General features: G+C 40.9%; 1 protein-coding gene across 2 annotated transcripts in view; it reads right to left on the minus strand.

Annotated features, from left to right (window-relative positions):
* The window catches only part of PRKAR2A (protein kinase cAMP-dependent type II regulatory subunit alpha), a 59980-nt gene extending 41556 nt beyond the window's left edge, over positions 1 to 18424 (minus strand). For both annotated transcript variants that reach the window (XM_054387314.1, XM_054387315.1), the window contains exon 1: positions 18172 to 18424. In XM_054387314.1, the coding sequence (XP_054243289.1) occupies positions 18172 to 18424 (253 nt within the window). The remainder of the gene's footprint in view (positions 1 to 18171) is intronic.
* Between the last annotated feature and the right edge of the window lie 4649 nt (positions 18425 to 23073).

Here is a 23073-nt window from a genome sequence, read left to right on the forward strand (position 1 = left end):
TTCTTACTTAACAAGTCAATTAAGATTACCCAAACAATAAGCGAGTTACACTATAAACTATTAAAGCTGAAATACCAGAAGCAGAGTGGAACATAAAACCGAGGCATGACTGTCTCTATGGAATGCCATATCAAATTACGATAAGGAAGTGCTAGACTACAGCTGTCAAACTGTTTCTCTACACACCAAGATGTTAATAGACTTACAGGAATAAGAACCCTTGCAACTGTGAGAAAGTTTGAAAATTCAAGTACAAACTCTAGGATTCCTAAAAAACGAATACTATAGCAGAAACAAGACTTTCATCCTCAGATATGCAATCATACTTTATTAAACACAAATTTGAACTTGCTTTTCCATGAGTAAAACAATGGATTTCCCTGTTACTAATAAATATAACAGTTACATGGCCATTCTTTCCTTCAGGATCTCCTTTCTGGACAGTGGCATATTCCACTAACCCCTTATCTCCTTGATAAGGTGGAGAGTGAGAGTGGGGCTAGGAACTACAAGAATTTTTTCAGAGGCAGTTCTGGAACCCAACAGTCCCCACGTTTACATTTATTTCAGAAAAGCAAAGCAGATAGAAATGGGCAAGTGTTTTACAGGTGACAATGGTTTTTTTCCTTCTATTCCCTCTTCTCCCCTCCAAGAGGGTGGTTAGAGACAGACAGAAGAGATTCTGACGGTGTCAACTGAAACATGCCAGATATAAGAAGGAAGACAAAAGGCCAGGGAACACTAGGAAGGAAGCAAGTTCTTTCAGAGGAAGAATAGAAGGAGCATAGAACATTAGGGGGAAAGAAAATAGGAGATATATGGAAACCCTGGTTCAGGGTTGTCTGTGTACATACACTTTTCTGTAAGAGACCTTTACATCTATTAAGTTGGAAAACAACAACAAAATTACGTTAATATCAAAGTTTTCCTCTCCGCTACAGAAGAATTAATAGGTGCACAGATACCTTTGCATTCCCAATATTTAAAAACAGCTCTCATCAGTAGCAAGATATAAGAAGATATAAAATAAAGGAGCAACACATCCTGGTCTCAAAGTAATTTTTTTTTAATTTAAAAATTACTGACACAAAATGGAAAAACACTAGTCAGAAGCGCCTGATCCTTGCTTTTAGAGCTTTTTTAGAACCCCTCTGATAGAAAGAATGTAATAAATATTTCTGAGGGAAAAGGTTGAGTCAACAAGAAAGGCATCCATATCAGTTAAAAAAAAAGCTGTTTTACAAAGTTATTAAAGCTGTTGTGCTATTTTGGGTTGGTTCTTTTTCTTGTTTTGTTTTTTTAAACACAGAAGAAATTTTAATATGCGCTCTGGAATGGACAAACTTTAAATAGCTGACAATTTGAAGATAGATAAACCTTTTCTTGACTCTGAAAGAAATCAGGGTGAACCTCTGGTTACAAAAGCATTTCTCGACTAAGATGTTAAGAGTTTTGTTTGGTTGGTTTTAAATTAAAAACACTTTAAAAAAGCATATCACGGTTTCACCCATCTCATTCCACAACTGAATTTGAACCACTCTGCATTGTACCATTTTGATGATGTTTCTCAGTAGATATTAGTTTAACACAAAAAAGAATCATGGCTCCATTATGCAATGATTTCTTTTCTTAGAATTCAGGAGGCAACAGCCTGACTGAAGTCTAAGTACAGGGGTATGAATACCTATCAAGCAGCACTCCATATTATCTGACATTGCAATGGCATGATACACACAGTTCTCCCATATTTCTTGCTGACATGTCACAGATCCAACCAAACACAGCACTTTTCTTTTTGGTGTTGATTTTTTTATGAGAGTAATCTATATTAGGAAGATCAAAGAGATAGCAAGAAGGCAGGCGTTTGCCTTGCAGACATGAAATTAGACAAATTCCCAGTGCCGAGGTCACATCTCAGCTGAAGGGACACATTTCACAGTGATTAAAGATGTAACTGTATGCTACAACAGAGACAGCCAGGGATCAAAATGAAAGACTTGGCAATTTTTTTCAAAGATTAGAAAGACAAAATTCTACACCATGCAGAAAAGGAAGGATGCTGCAAAAATCTGGGAATTAGGAAGCAACTGACAAATCTTCAAAGTACTGTTAGAAGAAGCAAAACACTGGAGGGTATAGCAAAGAAACATACAGTGAGTGAAAAGGGGAAATTTGCTTGGGCTTTAGGAGCAAGCTTAAAGAGGAAGGCGTTTCAGAGATAGGGAGGCAAAGGAGCCATATTAGTAATATCACAAAAGTTTAAAAGCCAGAATGACCTTAGGCCTACATTAAGCAGATGATAAGTAAAGTTTCTCAATATATTTGGAAGTGATTTTCATAGGGATTCTGTGACAACAAGAAAGCCAGAGGGGGTCAAAGATGAGAATAACAGTAACATCACATGAAGGAGAAATAACTGCAGGTTTCCTTGAAACAAATCCTACAGTACAAGACAGCTGTATTTTATGTAGGGAAACATGAGGCACTTCCCAATTAGTAAGTAACATGGGCAATTCACCCTGATGCCTAGATGCAGTGCCAAAGGAAGGACAGCACATTCCTTCTCCTAGTGCTGTGTGAAGCAACGTTTGACTGACAAGTAGAGTTCTTTAAGGTAACACTTTCGTAGTTCAACTGATCTTTTACTACAGCTCTGATTTCTAAGACTTTGAAATCTTCTTAGATACTTCACAACTTCCTATCTTTTACAACATCAAACCCTAAAGACTCTTAACCAGATTTTTATTCTTTGATGGTTTTAAGGTGCAAAGTCATTGCTCTATGTTACAAATTAACAATACTTAAACTCTTTAGGCTTTATTCAGAAAGATGAATTGCACCAAACATACTTGGAAATCCTGGAGATAATTTCTAAGCAAGTCATAAAAAATGTCATTTAACTAAGTCTAGTAAGCCACTCCACAAATGAGACAAGATTTTATACATTTCACTATGATGAAATTTGCATTTGATCATGGCACAGAGTCACTGCTAAGGTGCATAACTCACTGATCCAAAGAACACAGCCATTCTCTCCATCTTACCTGCCACTGAAATCAGCCAAGATGACTTGGTTTTCCATTTTCAGAAGCCTTTAATTAGGCCTTTTAATTAAGCCCCACTCATGACAGGTAAGTCACATTCACCAGGCAGTTTCTACACACCTCCCTAAGGGAAATGGCATCACACCTGTGGTCTGGAACAGAACATCCAAACCAGTCCGAGTAAGGTCCAGACACAGCTCTTGCTCACTCTGACAGTACTCTATCACTGTTGTCCTCTCCCACACTTGATGGACAATTGTACTCTCTGAAAGTTCATATACAGCACTTCAGTAAGTACCCTTGCTGAAGCCTCTTCACAGCTAGGCCAGTAACTGAGAGAAATACTAGCCAGGCAATATAATTTACAATGGTCAAACATAACCCAAATGTAGATCTAGGGGAAAATCGTCATTAAAGTAATATGGATGAAGTGGAAAATGCTATTAATGACACTGACTTCAGTGTTTACATGGCTTTGGGTATAAGCTACTGTAAAATTAAGTGTGAAAAGGGTGGGAGATGAACAAAGAATCACAAAATTATTTTGGTGGAAAAGACCTCTAAAATTGTCCTAACACCACCATGGCCATTAAGTCCCATCCTGAAGTGCAATATCTACATGGGGTTTTTTTTGAACACTTCCAGGGATGGTGGCTCCACCACCCACCTGGCTACTCTACTTGAATGCCTGACCACTCTTTCAATAAAGAAATTTTTCTTAACATCCAATCCAAAACTCCCCTGGCATAATTTGAGGCCATTTCCTCTCATTCTACCACTTGATGCTAGGGAGAAGAGTCTGACTCGCACATCACCACAACCTCCTTTCAGGTAGTTGCAGAGAGGCTATCTGCCTCAGCTTCCTCTTCTCCAGACGAAACAACCCTAGTTCCTTCAGCCACTCCTTGTAAGACTTGTTCTTCAGACCCTTCATCAGCTTCATTGCCCTTCTCTGGACACATTCCAGGACCTCAATGTTCTTCTTGTAGTGAGAGGCCCGAAACTGAACACAGTATTTGAGGTGTGTCCTCATCTGTGCCAAGTACAGGGACACAATCACCCCTCTAACGCTGCCCACACTATACCTGATACAGGCCAGGATGATGTTGGCCTTCTTGGCCACCTAAACACACTGCTGGCTCATATTCAGCCAGCTTTAAATCATCACCCCCAGGTCTTTTCCTGCCGAGTGGCTTTCCAGTCACTCTTCCCCAAGCCTGGAGCATTCACAGTGTGGTTGTGACCCAAGCGCAACACATAACATTTGGCCTTTTTAACCCTCCCACAACTGGCCTCAGCTCATCAATCTAACCTGTACAGATCCCTCTGCAGAGCCTTCCTACCCTCAAGCAGATCAACACTCCCACTCAATTTAGTGTCATCTACATGTCACAGCTATGGTAATAACACCAGTGAGTTAGGTGTACAGATTTACGTATTCTGCACCTTCTGTCACTGCCTTTTCTATAACCTCTTCTCTGTACAACCGCTCAGCCTCTTCTCACTCACCTGATTCTGCCTGAGAAGATAAGGCAACTGCAGTAGCAAAGTTAAAACTCCCACTTACACAGAAATCCTTCTACTTACTGTTTCAAAACTACACTTCACCCTGTTATTTCCAAGATATTGAATAGTCCTGCTACCAAGGCTTTACTCCATATCTCAAGGATTGAAACAAACACATGGTATACTTTAGTAATTAATCCCCACACTTTCACAGCTGGATTCTTGCTGTTTTCTGACAGCTAACATCATGTTTGCAACACAATGTCTTGTGGTGCACCACTGACATGCTTCATTTCCCAGTTTTATACTACCCCTCCTATCCAAGATGAATTTTTCCTAACACACCTCCCATAACATCTTCAAATCCCACCTATAAATATTTTCACACAGCCTTTCTCAATGAAGAGCTCCTCACCTCACACACCTCCTACATTTCAACTCTTACCTATTTCCTCCTATCTGTCCTTTAGGCAGAGGTGTATTTTAAGACACAGCAAATGTTGCATGCATTTCTAATATTCTTCTAGGTACATTTGGCATTGAAGACAACTTCAATAAGGCATAATGCTGTGTTTTAATTTGGATGCATAAAGAAGAGTTGATTTCCTCCGGTATGTAAAGAAAGTTGATGATGATACACAGATATTCTGCTGTTTTAGCAGTGAAAAACAAAGAAAAAAAAGAACAATTTTGACTGCCTCGGTTTCCACCAGAACCCCAACCTTAATTTTACATTCACTGCATTGTATTTTAAAGAGATTCCATCTGCTCTGTCTGTAGTACACATTAATATTCAGAAGACATCTGCAGTGTGCAGAACAAGCTTTTAATTGGAATCATGTCACAGCTACCATCACACAACACTGAATGTAAATGTTGGCTATCTGCACTTAGCAGCTGCTTGGCAGGCTTATTATAAAGTCCTACTCAGACTGATAGTGTCTTTAAATAACATGGTATCAGGACATAAAAGGTATCTTTAAAAAATCAAATATTTACTATCATGAAATAGTTTTACAATGCCATCCATACTTAAGATAATTTACTAGCACCTTAAGCTACTTAAAAACAAAATATTGCTTACATTCAGCCATAATTTTCAGAAAGGAAAAAAAAATAACTCAACACTCATCTTTCATGATAATAGATATTAAAGAAAACCTAAGTTATGGACAAAAGATAACAGAAAAGCTGAAATTCAGAGCAACTGAAATGGTGGAGAGGAGCTTGAAGCATTTATAAAAATCTAAAACTCTAGCATTGCTAAGCACATGAGAGTGTCTGAATAACAGAATTCAATTAACAGGTGTGCTCAGTGATTTAAGACACTTTTCTACAATGTCACTCAAATTATTCTAGAATGAACAATAGTCAACTTTAAGAAAAAAAAAACAACACTGAGTTAATAGCATCATCATTTGTTTCAAATCTTTGCCAACCATGGTAACATAAAATTAGTTTCAAGTCACCTGCATATTTTCAGCTTGCTCTCCTCTGCAAGTTTCTGACAAATGGGGCAGTCACCAGCAATCTAGAGAGAGCAATCTGTGTGTATGTCTGTATACATACACACAGCCTCAAGTTTCCTAAGTTTCCTGGCCAATACATGCAACTAGTTCTCATACCACCAAACTGATCTTACACATCTTTCAAGTTATTTAAATCTTATCAGTAGGTAAAAGGAACACAGGAACTCTGAGAACAGCAACAGTATTCATGAAAACTACATTCTCTTGGAGAATTTTGCCTTCCACCGTCTGCCACAGAATCATAACAAACGCTTTGTCACAAAGCTATTGAAACTTCAAGACCAGTCACAAAAATAATTACACAAGTAGAGACAACATCAGAACAGAAAGTCATCACGATCCAACTGTTGCAACTCCAGCGCTCTTCTCCAACAGACTAATTGGCTTAACAGATACTGCTTAGCTTCAGCAGAGCTTCCAACAAAAAGAACTGAATTACACAGAGAGGGAAGAACCAATTATCTGTGCTCAGGGCACACATACATGGTCAGTCTCAAGCTTGCACATCTACCACCTTCATAGGGGAAGAGCAACATAGGAAAAATACATCTCTCAGAGAAGAGAGCATGGTTTCAAACCTGAGTACACACGACGAGATGGTCGATGAACCCCGACTGTAGCAGCACACCCAATCTGTTTCAATGCAAAGGAAAAGAAGGGTTGATCTTGGGTTTTTTCATGAGTGATATACAGCTGGTCTGCTCAAGTTTGCACGAGAACAGAAAGGAAACATTAACGTGGGCAGTTAGGGATGAGATGCCGTGTAAGAAGCTTTTCGTTTTGCCTCTTAGCTATTTACAGTCTTGGATAAAACAGATTGGAGTCACTCCCACAGTCAGGTATTGTACACCATGACAGACAGCAAAAGACAACTATAACTGAACTAGTTCTACACGAGAGAGCAATTTAGAAGAAAGATATGGAAGAGGTAACCTGAAGCTCAGCAGAAACAACCAGCAACGCTGACAGGGCATGGTGTTTTATATAGCCAGCACGGATGGCACACAGCTATATTTGCCAGGTCAACCTGAGCTCACAATGGGTATAATTAGAGGTACCTAGGTAGGATTTAAGAATAGCATCTGACAGCTAAAACAGAAGGCACATAAAAGCCCATAGTTCTTTGGCTGGGTCACTTCTAATTTCATTATCAATTCCTGCTGTCATTAGTGATCTGGATGATTAAACATGGGGGGGGGGGGTTACATAGAACAAAGCTGGACTGGGTTGTGCTGTCATCTGGTTTGATGTATGTAGAAGAGCAAGGAGAATTTCAATTAGAAACACCAGCACCAAGCATCACTTCAAGCTGATTCAGAGTCTAATCTCACATCCATATTTAAATCAGGGTATAAACACACTGGTAAATGCTAGGCAAGACATGCTAGTTTAATGGTATCCTAGGCTGGTTAGAAGCAATGCTGCCAGCCTGAGGGAGGTGGTCCTTCCCTTCTACACAGCCCTAATGAGGTCACACCCAGAAAAGTGTGCCCAGTTTCAGGACATGGACATTCTGGAGAGAGTCCAGCAAAGGGCCACAAAGTTGATTAAAAGACTGAGGCATCTCTTGTATGAGGACAGGCTTAAGGAGCTGGGACTGCTACACAGAAAAAATAGGGCTCAGGGGAGTTCTTGTAAATACCTGAAGGGAGAGCGCAAAGACAATGGAGCCAGGCTATTTTTAGTGGTGGCCAGTGACAGGATGAGAGCCAAGGGACACAAACTAAATGACAGAAGGGTTCATCTGAACATGACAGAACACTTTATTACTGTGAGGGTGACCAAGCAGTGGTGCAGACTGTCCAGAGAGGTTCTGGAGTCTCAGTCCTGTGGGATATTTAAAAGCTATCTGGACATGGTCCAAGGTAACCACTTTAGGCAGCCCTGCTTAAACAACGGAGTTGGACCTACAGAGGTCATCAAAACCCGTACTTTGCTTCTAGTTTAAGTTCCAGTGGCAAGAAAGCAAATAGAAATAAACTTCATTGCAAACTTCATTTGCAATGAGGGACCTTTTCTCAGGTAGGTAACTGTATTTCAGACATCCTTTTTCCAGGTATAGTAGGTTTTGGGCTGTTTGGGTTCAATCTGTTTGACTTTCTTTAAAGGAGGAAGGCAGGAAAGGTGGAAAGAGAAGAGACTGATAAACAGCCTAGGCTTCTACAACTTCTTACCAGGGGCACATTCTCCACATTTGCAGACTGAGCACTTTCTCAGGCGTGACGATCCTACTGCAATATACTAAACAAATTCTTATTCTATTAATGCCACATAAAAGTCATCAAGCACCCACATCCTGGACAAACCTCATCATGCTGGCTAGGAGGGCTGGTATGTGTCACAAAATGCATCTATTATCAGCAGATCATCTACATAACCTCTGCATCCTTCCTCATGTCACTGTTTTCTAGGACTTAGCACTCTTCTGTAAACCTCATCCCCATATGTGTTATGTTAAAAAAACAAAAAACAAAACACATTTGGAGGGAAAAAAAAGTTTCATGCATCATATCACATTCGCTAATAACCAAAGCCAGAAAACTTTGGTCAGTTGATACTAAGAAGTTCTAGATACATTTGCAACTGAAGTTATTGGTTTTCTAGTTTAAAAAAAGCAAATAACAAAACCCCACAAAAATCCCACACCAACCCACAACTTTTGTCCTATATACAGATTTATCTCAGTGAAGAGGGACAGAAGAGGGACAGAAGAGGGACAAGTATGGGTTTGACTTTTAAAAAGTTTATACTCCTAATCTGGGCAATTTTCAGGTTGTGGTATCCAACCAAATTATGAGGAAAAGTAATTTTTGTACCACATCTCAATGTATTTTATAGCTTTTCTTGCTTCAGATTTACACCTCTAATAATATTAAGTCAACATTCATCAAAGCTTACTTTAAAAATATTGCTGTAAAAAGAATAATCTCTGTGTAAAAAAAAAAGTATTTTGACCGACAACCCCCACACACACAGTTCCAGTCATTGTGTCCTGTGCACTTTCACAGAAAGAGGATTTTGGGGAAAGGGGAAAGGTGATGACAGATTTGTCCTGTTTCCTAAGAAGGGATAATAGTGAAAGTGTGTATGTTCTCCCCAAACCAAGGCAAATCCTCTTTTATAGAATCATTTAGGTTGGAAAGGACCTTTAAGATCAAGTCCAATCATAAGCCTAACACTGCCAAATCCATCACTGAACCATGTCCCCAAGCACCACATCTGCAATGCTCATGAACGTTTCAAGTCCCTGCAAGAGGGCACAAGTTAACATTCATCCAAACATTAAGATGCTAATAACAATCAAATTTCAAAATGAGTACTCATGGAATCTTACTCCTACCCTTCCCCAAAGGCGTGAAACACAGAAGACTGTATATTAATACATTTTAATGAGACATATTTCATACCTTATCCCTGAGAAAGCTTTGAGTGTTACAAATACTATGAATTTTAATCAGAAAAGTTGACAACACGAAACGTCAAAAAACCTGTTTCAGAACAATTGCTTAAAAGGGGAAAGAAAAAAAAAAAGAGGTTAATTCCATCATCTTTGAATTTTCATTCCAGGGCTGTCCAGGAGGCATCCTTCACAGTGAGGTACTCCCCTTATGCGTGACAAACTGGGACTGACCAGTTCCTCACACTGCAGCATGTTCTTCAGGAAGCAATTCTTCCTGAATGATCAGGATTAACACAAGTGTTGCCACAGAAATTAAGGTGTTTACTGGAGCCCCAACAGGAAAAGACCCACACAAATATTTGTATTTTTCTCTTCTTAAAATCTCTTCCATGGAATACAATTTTCCCAATAGGAAGCAGAAGACAATATGCTATCCCAAGGGAGGAAGAGCCAAAATGGAAATGAAGGGCCACTGTGACATCCTGCTTTGTAACAGCCTGTCAATATGCAATCACCAAGAACAAGGAATTTGGCACTACAGGTTATTCAGAAACACACAGGAAAATTACAGAATAGTTTCTCAAATCTCATCTCAACACACTGTTTAGTGTTCACACAAACTCTATACTTGTTTTCAGAATGCCCTGCCACAAGAGCAGCAGCACTTTAAGCTTTAGAACCCTTCACTGCATACCACTGAAATCTGACATCATGGCAGCTGGAAACTGAATTCCCTCAGGCAGTACACCATTTCTGAGAAGAAGTAAACCTCTCTTCAAGCCATCCTCAGAAAGTGAACAGGAAATGAAGGAAGAGCGAGGGTTAATTAAAAAAAAAAATATTGTTTCTTGTTGTCTTTTTGCTCATAAAAGCAAAGCTACAGAAAGAATGTTTGCAGTCCCATGTGCCTTTATGACAGGCTGTTCCTAGAGACATCTCCCCCCTTCAAGGGCATTGTCAAGTCTATACTCGGAATGAAATTGCCACTACTCGTAATTTAAAATTTCTACAGCAAGAAGAAATGCCCTCGTATGGAAGCTGTTACGAAGACAATGCTGGGCTTTATTATACATAACTCAGTGTATTTATGAAAGAGAGGCCAAATCCTAGCAGCATGATAATTGTAAGACAGGCTTGCTTTCTCTTAAGTCTCCTCTAAGTATCCTACCCATTAAAGAACAGAGAATACTGCTGTCATCACCACAATTTTGACAGCTTCACAGAAAAAAAAGGAACACCAAGTAGCCGGCTCATTCTGTGTAACATTTTTTGGAGATTCCATCTCACAGTCCTTCATTTAGATCACTACTTCGGAAAGAAATGGATCTTTCTACATCAAAGGATCTCATAAGCACATGTTCTTCAGCAGAATGAGTTCTCTTGGAGCAAGAGCCCTTTATGCATCAGTGTTCCATCTCAAACTGGTTACTTTTCTAACCAATGTTCTTATGATTTACCTTGTCTGCTTCACATTACAGTGACACATAAAGACACCAAAAATGCTGAGTGCAGCAGAATACACATCATTTGCTGTGGAACTGATGGTACCTCGGGAAAAAAATTAAATCAATATGAATCAAAGAATATTGTTACATATCAAAGAAGTAGTGATGAAAAGTTAGGCATGGAACACACAGATGCAAGTGCAGTAGCATATTTAAAGGAATCTAAATGCCATTACAGAGGCAAGAATAGCATTCCTCTTAAAGAGGAGCCAGTATGTTTGTTGTATTTGTCACTGCTTCCCTCTTCTTTCACAAAAAACTATGAATGATCATTCATGAAGCTGAAAACATTACTGAAACAAGAAACATTCATAGCTCATCTTGGCTACACTTCTAGTCTTCATCTGAATAATGAGCAACTGCTCTTTGTTAAACATTAATGCTTTTTAATAACTGACTGCTGAATAATTTGAAGTGAGCTTGCTCTCTGTTGTCTCCTCCTCTTCCCCGAGATCTCCATTGTTCTATTTTAGGTAAGAGGATACAACTAGACTTCAGTATTGGCAAAAAGGGAAGATGGCACTCTCCAACACTGACAGAATTGTCTCAGCACTCTAATATTAGTTTATTAAATGGAAAAAAACAGCACAGTTAAAAAGAAGATAGTTTTCAGTACAATATCTAGTACTGCAATAAAATATTTTCCTTTAGCTTAATTTTAGAACCAGCTCTAAGAATCTAATTTTAGAAGCTCCATAAAATTTTTCTTTAAAAACAACCAACCAACAACAAAAAAAACCCACCTTTTTTGATATGGAAACACAAGTTATTAAGAATTTAGCAATTATTTACTAAAACTAGTTATTCACTTCCTTTATAGTTAGTTACACTCTTTTTACAACTAATACAGAGTAATGCAGTTTCTATTTGCCTGAAGTAACAGCAGGATACTAAAAGAGCAGAAACTGAGTCTAGAATTTAATTCAGCAAGAGTTAATAGCTAGTATAAAAAGCTTTCAGGAAATACCAAGCTTACCAGCTAAGTCTAAAGTTACCAGCAAGCCACAGACCACAAATACCAATTTAAAAGAAATTTAAAGAAAGAAAGAAACAAAAGTACTGCTTTCTTCTTCACATTTAGGATGATCACTTAAGTAAAGGAGAACAATTGTGTCAAGACACTAAGAGTAAAGTGGAATAAGAGGACACCTTTCTTGAGAGATTATAAGACCTGTCTAATAGATCCTATAGGAATAATAACAGTGCTGATGTCAGGATGTTACAAGTAACTCTTATGTCAAAATTGCAAGAAACTGATCTTTGAAAACTAACATAGGAATTTCTCCTTCCTGATACACATTCAGCAATAAGCCGTGATATCTGCAGATTTCAGCTAATTCATCCTCAATTCTGTTTCTCAGCCAAGCCAGCAGCAGCTTCTACTCCTTCACTTCATACTTTCAGTTCTTTTACTATCTCAGGCAAGAATAACATATTACAGCTGTATTTTAATTGAATGTTCATTTGTACTGAAGATTACTAATGAAACATTCCTTCAGGCTCCACTGAAATACAAACAGTGACATCTTTAGAGCTACATGACTTAGTTAAAGAAGTCCTGGTCTAACCTTGTAATACAGTATGTACAGTCTGAAGAACAAATGCTGAAAAGCCAGTCTTGTGTGATAAGCAAATACAGAAGCAAAAGAGAAAAAAGCTTTAGATATTTTGTCAAAGCAATGAGAGAAGTGAAATCAGTCTTCCTTAACATATAGTTTATCTTCAAAGTTTCCTTCTGTGAAGAAGATAAATGTAGGGACTGAGGTTCCATCACTACTAACAGCAGTTACTCTGTTTAATGCTTCAGATGCAAGTCAGTGAGATACGTCCTTTGCAAAAGCAAAGACATGTGCAAGCACAGTGGGAGTCTTTTACTTGGCATTTTTTCTGTTAAACACATTGAATATACAACACGGCCAAGACCTATTAAAATTAGAAAATTAAATGTAAAAATAAATTCCTCTTAAAACATGGATGCATCACTGATACTTTACTTTGTAACTGATTTCAAGTTACTGACAAAGACCAAAGAATAAATAAAACTAAAGCTTCTACTATACCTTCAGGGCACTAGGCTTGCTTACATACACTTTTTTTATAAACCTGTTATAAAGCACGGACATCTTTTCCTTTCTATACTAAACTCAAAGGCTTAATACAGTTAGAGCATAACCTAGAGCTCCTTCCTCCATCTCCCTAAAAATCTAGAGACTACTTAAACAGAGCAGAAAACACCTTTACTATAATTATTATCAAGCTAAAGGGAAAAATATAATAAAATGTAGCACTAGTAATTGTCAGATGATTAAAGTGCCTATTGTGCTATCTGGATTTGAAATACAGTAGCTGATCTTTGGCCTGAGTTTGCATCATAATAATATTGAACAACAAATATATATACACATATATATATATATATGTTCAGCAAAGATATGTTCTTTTAAAGACAAAAAAGATAAAAACACACTAAAAAAGAATAACAGTAAGAAGAGAGCTACTGTGCTTTATTTGCAGTAAATTAACAATTATAGAGGAAGGCAGGTAAAAGTATTACTACAAAATTCAAAGTACTTTCATTTTAAAGGTGACAGTATCTCACAGAACACCTTCAATAACCAATGAATCTGAATGGCATCTGAAAACTTGAACAGTGTTCCTCAGAAGCACCACCATTCTCCTCATGCTATCCTTTAATGGTCTTAATGTCATTTGACTTCTATCATCCAATAAATTTCCTTGAATTATTTCAGGAACAGAGCAAAGAGTTATGTCTGACCTGAAACTGATATAGACAAAGCATAAATGCTTTATAATTGACGGAACACAGCAATTCCTGAAGAATTCCACAAGCCATACCAGCCAAGCACAGAATAAGAAAGCATAAGCAAGTGACACTTAAGAAAATAATACAAAATCATTTTGAGCACCATGTCAACAACTAAAAAGATAAGGATGACAAAGATTTCTGTATCGCATCCAAAATCTGATGACATGAAAGTGCACTTCCCTACCCTTTCTGCTCATATATTCCATTGATGTTTTAAAGATGACATTTAGCAAATCACTGAATTTTAACCAAGAAGCTCAGTGAAGAACTGAACAGGATCTTTTCACCTGTTCATCCAAATTCATACACACCATTTTGCTTCATAACAATAGAGCATAATGAAGAGGACTGTTTGATAAGCAGTACATTAACAAGTGTTCTCTTGTGCTCAGGAAACAGCTGAAGAGAACACAATCTTTCCTTCAATATCAGGGTGAAACCCTGGGAAGGAAAAATTCAATTTACACTAAAATACTTGTCATTAGTTAAAAACATCTGAGTTGCTCAAGTTAGTATATATGCCAAAAAGTTCTCTAGTGCCAGGGGTAGTTATATTTAGTATCTCCAAGAATAAACATTGGTGGTTTTTTATTAACTGATTGCTACTACAAACAAGGAGAAATACAATGGAAAGTTAGAAGCGTAGTGCCTTTTATCTTTGTGCAATTACCTCCACCAGAAAGGAGGTATAGCTGCCAGCCTTCCTTCATAGATTCATACAGTGGTTGGAGTTGGAAAGGACCTTGAAGGTCATCTAGTTCCAAACCCCCTGACATGGACAGGGACACCCTCCACTAGACCAGATTGCTCAAGTCCTCATCCAACCTGGGCTTGAAAACCTCCAGGGAGGAGGCATCCACAACCCTTCTGGGCAGCCTGTTCCAGTGTCTCACCACCATTGCTGTAAAGAATTGCTTTCTAATATCTAGACTAAACCTACCCTCCTCCTTGTGCTTCAATCAATTCCTTCTCATCCTAACACTACAAGTCCTTGTGAAAAGTCCCTTCCAAGCTTTCTTGTAGACCTCTTTCAGGTACTGGAAAGCTCCTATAAGGTCTTCCAGGAGACTTCTTTTCTCCAGGCTGAAAGTCCCAACTCTTGCAGCCTGTCCCCATCGGAGAGATGCTCCAGACCCCTGATCATCTTTGTGGCCCTCCTCTGGACCCATTCCAATAGTTTGATGTCCTTCTTATGACAGGTGCACTAGAGCTGGGTGCAGTACTCCAGGTGGGGTCTCACGAGAGCAGAGTAGAGATGAGCTTCTTGCAACGGGTTTCCTAATGTCATGACTTAGTCTGAAAGTGTGGAAAGACAATTTCTGTGGCTTTAATTACACAGCCTTAACACATTCATTCAGAGCTTTCCTGTTAAAATTACAAGTGTCATGGTCAAGGACACATTTTAAGAATTCATATCCACCCTTGGTTACATCCTCAGCCTGATTTTTGAAGCCACCACTTTGCATCTTTTCCCAACTCTATATAACAACTATATTAAGGCTCCACAGAAAGGTTTTCCTTCTCCACTATGCTCATTTTCTTTATCCTCATTCCTTACACTCCACTCTGTTAAGAGCCACATCCTGACACTGTGAAATTAACTGAAGTCTTTCCTAAAGTGTCAAAGACAAAAAATGGCAACCCTAACAAACAGTACTGGGGTCTGTTGAATGAGATCATCTGAGACTCACATTCTGTGTTTTTCTACATCTTTAAACACTAAGGAGTCTATGAGCACACAGCATGTAGTCTTCCACAAGGTAGAAGTCTTGAACTATCCATAATAGAAAACACAAGATATCAGAACCTCTGACTTAACGTTTTCTTGACAATAAAACCTGCTGTGACAGCAGTCAAATGGAAATCTAAAAAATACGTACCCATGGTTGACTGACACCCACACTGTTAAGGCAAGAAAGAACTGTTTCCCTGATCCTGCAGAGAGACCCTGGCCTGCTGTCAGATAAAACATAGCTCTTTTCCTCCCCCAGGTCTTTCAAGCTGTAAGGAGGGAACAGCACGGGTTCTGAGTTAAGAAGCAAGACAGCATTAACTGACGGAGCCACTTGCCTCAAGGGCTCTGACTACAACAAGCGACACTGACCAGTCTTCTTAATTTAATTTTCTCTCTAAGATTACAAAGATGATGAGCAGAAACTTGAAGCAAACAAACCACCCTTATGCTTAGGGCAGCCTCACCACATAAAGCTGTATTTGAATAGCTGCTTGCCACTATCAATTTTTTAGATTTTTGACTCAAAATATTTCATTTCAGAGAATCCTTTCAGCTGCAGCTGCCAACACTCATCAGGAAAACTTCACACTCACTTCCCTGAAAAAGGTCTTTCAAATCCTAAAAAAAAAACAACAAAAAAAAAAGATAAACTGATTAAGAAATAGAAATTTGCTATGACATTAAAAGCTGCAGTGGCACAGGGTTTGGTTTTCATTTTGCTTTGTTAGTTTGGATGGATTTTAAAAGAAAATACTCAGATATTGCACATATTTTTTAAAATAATTACATCCAACTATCAAGAGCAATTTTTTCATTCTAGAACTTTATTTTAAAGTAACACATTTTACAAGAAACTAAATTCTCATATATTTAGTGATGCTTGAAAATCTTGCTGGCTTGAGCTGCATGACAAACAAAATAATTTGCAATTATCATCATAAATCTATGCTCACACTTGCACATCCCCTTAACTCAAATACAGTCACTACCAGTGTCTACCTCTTTAACCTTCACTTTTCATGTTGTCTTTCTCATGCCCTAAAAAGAACCTGTCTCTCATTAAGAAAAAATAACCATTCATATCTAGACAGTAATTGCAAACTGCTTTTTCATTCATTCTGACTGCAGATTTTATTCTTGTCCTCTTGCATGTTTCATGTCCTCTTTAGGTTGCGTATTTTCAAGAGGAGAAGCTACGTTTTACCTTGTAAAGTTCCCAACCTAAAAGGGCTGCAAAAAACAGCTGGTACTCTCAGTGTTTCCTTAACAAAACAATTACTTGTTCCACAGTTTAATTCCTTCTTGTTCCCCTAACACTACTAACCAAATAACAAACATAAGAGCACACTGCGTCCACAGGGTGACATACAGTAATTGCTCTAAAAGAGGAACCTCTCTCAATAAAAGTCAGAAACCTTTACTCACATTATAGGTCAAGGGCACAAGATCTCCAAATAAGGGCACTGAAAGTTTAGGGAAAGCATGCCTTTTCTCACCTCTTTCTCTCCTCTTAAGTTACCTTCTAATAAGGAGAGAGTGTTCAGCAATACCAGGTCCAAAATTCTGGATGTGCGAAGAAGTACCATTCACAAACATTTTAGGTAACTTTTTGCAACAAAGTTCAGTTACAGTTCAAATTATAAACACTGCACATTGCACAATAAACATAATACATTATCACAGAATACAAATGGAAGTATCACAAACGGAGTTTCATTGCCCAGCTCAGGTATGTATCTTTTCTGTCTTAAGAAAGCTACAGTATAAACAGGAGTATACAGGTGGTTTTGAATTCTCGTTGTTTAGTAATAAGTTATTTCAGTGCTTCATAATAACCACTTCAAATATGAAGCAGTGGCAACAAACATCCCCAGCTTCAGTGAAAAAAACCCACTTGTCCATAATGATTTAAAGACAGAAACGTAAAGATAAGCGCAGAAGAGATTGCACAGTAACACATGATCTTCCCTATCACATGCTTGGCAGTGTGCTCAATTCACTCTGATAACCCCAGCCAGACCCCAGGCGCAGTTCTGTCCGTTACACGGCAGCTCTGTACATGTGCCTCCTGACGCCTCAACCAGGGGAAGAGGCTCTTACTGGAGTCCGCAGGCTTAATGCCAGGGCGAGCATGGGTTCCCCCCGAGATGACACTTCTGCAAGCGTGCGGCTTCCCCACCGCACAGCCGACACCCTGCAGAGCCGCCGAGAGGGAGGGAGGGAGGGAGGAAGGGATACCGCTGACGGCGCCCGGCAGTGCCCGCCGCGGTGCAGCAGGAGGACGCAGCCGGAGCCTTCCTCCCTCCCATCCATCCCGCTCGCTCGCTCCCTACAACCCCAAGCCCGGGAAAGAGCACCGAGGACGGGGCGACAGAGACGCCCGGCTGCCCTTCCGGGCTGCTTCCACTCCAAGGACAGGACCTGCTGCTCCCGGCTCTTCCTCACCGCCACGGGCAGCGCTCCGCCGCCGCCCCTCACAGCCTCTCCCCTGCCGCCACGGGGAGCCGTCGCTGGCAGCCCCTCACAGCCTCTCCCCCGCCACCACGGGCAGGCACGCACAGCCTTCGCCCCGCCGCCACAGGCAGCCACGCACAGCCTCCACCACCCCTCATTGCCGGCACTCACGCTCGAAGTCGGAGTCGGAGTCCTCGTCGCCGCGATCAGGCTCCTCGTCACCGTTGGACTCGGTCTGCATGGGTTCCCCATCGAAGCTGACAATCAGCCGGCCGTCACCGGCCGCCTCCTGGTCGCGGGCATCCAGCAGACGGGTGAAGTAGTCGGCAGCGAAGCGCAGGAGGTCGGCCGGCCGGTGCCGCAGCACCTCCACCGTGTAGCCCTGCAGCAGCTCCGTGAGGCCCGGCGGGATCTCGATGCTCATGGTGCCGGGGACCGAGGAGGCCGCCGTCAACCCCCCTCTGCGGCCGGCTGTGGCGGGCTCAGGGCCTCCCTCCGCGGGCGGCGACTGACTCCAATCGCTCCGGTCACACGAGCCGCACCGGAGGGGAGGGGAAGTGGGGGGGACACGGAGCGGACACGGGACGGGAGCGGCTCCGGCTGCGCAAGCGCGGGAGCGGGCGCGGGGCCAGCAGCCGCGCACGCGCCGAGTGGGGAGGCGTGTGCGTCACAGTGAGGCGCGGCGGGTGGTGGCGGCTGCTTGGGGGAGGAGGCGGCGGAGGTGTCGGGCGTCCGCCGGCAGCGCGGGGGCGGCACCGGACGAGGCCCAGCGGGAGCCGGGATCCTGGGAGCGGTGCGGTGGCAGTGCAGGAGGAGGACGGGTTGTGCTTGTGCGGAGTCCGCGTTTCTGCCCGAGCGAAACGGGGCTGAAACCGGCAAACAGACGTCCCGGCTGTTGGAAAGGGCTTCGGAAGGTGTTTGAAAAGTGCGGACCGGAACTGGAGGTGTTGGTGCGGGGAGGGTGAAGGTCAGCCCCAGACGCTGGTACAGACCCCACCCGTGACCAGGCAGCGCTTGGGCTCTGCAGGGCGTGTGTGCGTAGGGCGGGGGGCTGCGGCTCCTGCTGCTTTGTGTGTTGAGTTATTTCACACCAGTGTCCCCGTGGCCTGATTCCTTTTTCCTCACGGTGTCTGCGAGGGTGTTTCAGCCCCACCCCGGAGTGGCAGAAAGAGGTTTGCTTTTGCCCTCGTCGGATCTAACCTAAATGTTGATCTAGGTCTTGAATGGGATTAGATTTGGGATCTCCGACCTCTGATTTCATGTCCGGATTAAATTATTCCAGCAGTATTTACACAATTATGCCTCAAAAATGATCAAAGGGCTGGAACACCTCGCCTGTGAGAAGGCTCTAAGGAGACCTTTTTGTGGCCTTTCAGTACTTAAAAGGTCCTGTAAGAATAATGGAACAGTCTCTTTATCAGGGTCTAATGCGAAAGGACAATGGGTGGTGGCTTTAAACTAAAAACGGGGAGATTTGGATTAGATATAAAGAATAATTTTTTTACAGTGAGGATGGTGGAACTCTGGAACAGGTTGCCCAAAGAGGTGGTAGAAGCCCTAGCTCTGGAAACGTAAGTGAGGTTGAATGGGGGGCTCTGAGCACCCTGATGCAGTTGAAGATGTCCCTGCTCACTGCAGAGGGGTGGGACTAGATGACCTGTGAAGGTCCCTTCCAATGCAAACCATTGTATGATTCTATGATATTCTTACAACTAGTGAGCACAAGAGAAGCAGCATGCAGGTCTTCACACCTCTTCTGTGAAATGGTGGCAATATCATTGATCTGCTTAATACTGAATGAATTAAAGATGAAGAATTTCAGAGAAGTAAAACACAGAATCATGGAATGTATCTGGTTGGAAGAGACCTCAAAGATCATCCAGTCCAACCCTTGACCCAGCAGCACCTCACTAATTGCCTACATGCATGACGATCTATGGCAATACCTGTTCCAATGTGCTTAAATGTGCTTTATTCAGATTTTGGCTTGCATTCTCTATATGAAACCTGGAATCTGTGTGTGCAAGGAAGCTTTGGCAAATGCCCAGATGGCCAGCAGCAGTCAGTGTGGTGTGGAGACACTAAACCTGAAGGTTTGACATTGCTGAAAAGCTGGTTTTGGAAGAAAATAGGCCTGTGCAAACATGAGTTGAGGGGAATTGGGATGTTGGCTTAGTGACGCATGTTGCCAGTGTAAATATTTTTATTTAATTCTTCTTTTGTTTCAACAATAAAAGAGCAGAAATCAACTTTACTCAAAAATTTCACCTAGAAGCTCAGAACTGTGTGATTTGTTCTTGTTTGCTCATGTGCCGAAGGGTCCCCCCAGTTACCCAGGTGGTTCTCACCACACTCCTATACAAAGACAGGCTGTTTGTTGCATGGCACAGGGGGGGCACAGCAGTGGATCACAGACACCCTGTTCAGTGCTGACTTGGTTCTGAAGGAGGGAGGCAAGTTGGAAATCTTGTGCACTTACTACAGCAACCAGCCTCTCTGCTAAAAGGTGTTCTCTGTCATACAACTCTCCTGTTTTTGTGCAGAGTAAGGTTACATCTTGTGTCCATGGAAAGTGAACACGTTAAAAACAATGAAAATAGGTAGATTTGCTTCATCAGTTTTATCTGGAGTTCTGTATGAAACTGTTTCCCTTTTTATTTTTTTCTGCAGCAGGCACAATTGCTATATCCCTTTTCCCAAAAAGATAATTTATACTGATTTTTCATATCCAATCTCAAACAATACAAGAACATACTTCCCTCCTCAGTGTTGGTGGAACTTGTATGGGAAAATGGTTCTGACTGACAAGAAAACTGTATTTTGTTAGTCCCCCATGAATTTTAAGACTTTTGATGAAATCTTCATCATTTAGGTGCTGAAAATATTTCTGGTGGTGAAGTGCTAAAACTTTAACTCTTAAAATGCTGTAAAAAGGAGGGGGGGGGAAGAAAAGAAAAAGAAAGGATTGGCCAGTAGGGTCAGGGTCAAAGGAAGAAAGAGTAAGGCCAATTCCAAGGGAACACAGTTTATTTTTCCCAGTCTTGCACAACAGCCAGCCACCTGACAATTGCCTGCTTTTGGCATTAGTCAGCTCTTATATTAGCTTTTAACATTTTTATTGATAATTTTCTCTCATCTGTGCCTGTGGATATAAATCTGCTTGTTTATATGAAAAAAATGTGTTACTAGTAAATATTATTAGGACTCTGAAGAGCTACATTGCATTACCCTTCTGATATTTATATGTCCACATACAACTAATCTGCTCCAGAGGGAAGTAAACAGCAGAGGTCTGTTTAGCCTCTTTCTCAAGGTCAATGGACAAAAAAATGCATCCAAGGTCACGTCAAGCACATTTTCAAGCTGACTTACACCACAGTTTATCTCATTTCTGTATATATCTTCTGTGAGCACCAGAATTGATGGCACATATATGCAAGAGACTTGTCTTTGATCAAGTCAATGGTACTACTGCCTGCTGCGTATCTGCACAAATCATCATGTTTGCTTTCACCCTGGCTTTAAATTACTGTTAAAATTATTATTATAGCAAGCCTCAACATTAAACAAATGTTAGAAAATCATTGAGGAAATGCACTTGCAGCCTTAATTTGATCCCCTTTATAATAACAGCTTTAATTCATGCAGCGTGACCAATGCAATTTCTTTCGTCTGGTTTCATGGCATATTCAGCATCCAGTATGGAATTAGATAAGACTTGTGTAACTCATGAAGCTAGTCATAGGAACATAAAATCATAGAATCATTTAGGTTGAAAAACACCTTTAAGGTCATTGAGTCCAATGATTAACCCAGCATTGCCAAGTTTACCACTAAACCATGTCCCTCTGCACCACAGGTGGTCCCTGCAGTTGTCTTAGCAAAACACATATTTTTTTCAGTAACCTATTTTCTCCTAATAATTTCTTAGCATCTAAAATCTATTCCCATATTTATCATCTGTCTGTACTCCTAAATGTTGAAGTCTCTTCCCTTCACTCTGCCTGTCCTGCTCAGTGGTATGTGACTTTGATGGAGCCTTAGTGAAACGATGATAGAGCTTCGGCATTTATCCTGCCAGCAGGAACGATGAAGTTGCAAGCTGAAAAGCAAAACAGTCTGTGTAGTCTTGCACTGGGGAAAAATAATTAGATTAAACCTCCAGACTGGCTCCTTAAAAAGTAAAATAAATCCATTTATAACAAGTAATAATTTACTTCTCATAAACCTATCAGCACCAGCCAGAGCTCAGACACTGTGTAAACATCGGTACATCTTGGACCGATTACACTTGCTTTCAAATCCGCTGCAAGTAATTCAGCACAAGGATAATGCAAGAAAATACTTAGTATGCTGATGATTGGTATTAGAAAACACAATCTCCTTTTTAAGTGAAGGTAGGTTCATTACCATAGGTATACCCTTGGTGTGTTGTTATAGGTGACACACTAGGAAGCCGTTTCAAGTCATGCAGTCCCAAAGCAGTCCAGGTTGAGGTCCTTCTGCAAACCAGATGAACTCCTGCCTTTGCCCTGCTGAGCTGTGCAGTGCAGTGGTGTGGGATGCTTGGGGCAGAAAAGCATGAACTGATGAGGAGTAGATTAGCGATAGCTCTGAAATTCAATGGGTACTTTGGTTTTAAATTATGTGTCAGTTCTAGCCATTTTCCTGTGTTTCCTGCCTGGTAACTTACTTAAATTCACAGCACATTTCTTTAAGCCCTCCATCCAACATCATGGAGCTGTAGAGTTGAGGAAAAACAGCTGTTTGTTAATCTTATGCAAAACATTATAAACCTCAGCGTACCACATTTTCCATGTCCTCCTGTGTGCTGAAGTTAATGATCAGAGTTTGTCCCTGTCTCCTGTCTCAAGCATGACAGGAGGAGATTCTTCTTGAGGAGGGCACTTGAGCCTGGCTGCTGTCTGCAGCCTGGTGCCTGTGTAGTCCTCTCACATTTCCAGTTATTCTGTTACAATCATCAGACATTACCTCCCTGGTTATTCTCTTCGATTTCCAGTTTGGGGACTACTATTTATGACTCTCTCATCTTGTTTTGAACCTGCAAGTGCT

This window comes from Indicator indicator, chromosome 15 (genome assembly GCF_027791375.1).
Source record: "Indicator indicator isolate 239-I01 chromosome 15, UM_Iind_1.1, whole genome shotgun sequence".
Taxonomy (NCBI): domain Eukaryota; kingdom Metazoa; phylum Chordata; class Aves; order Piciformes; family Indicatoridae; genus Indicator; species Indicator indicator.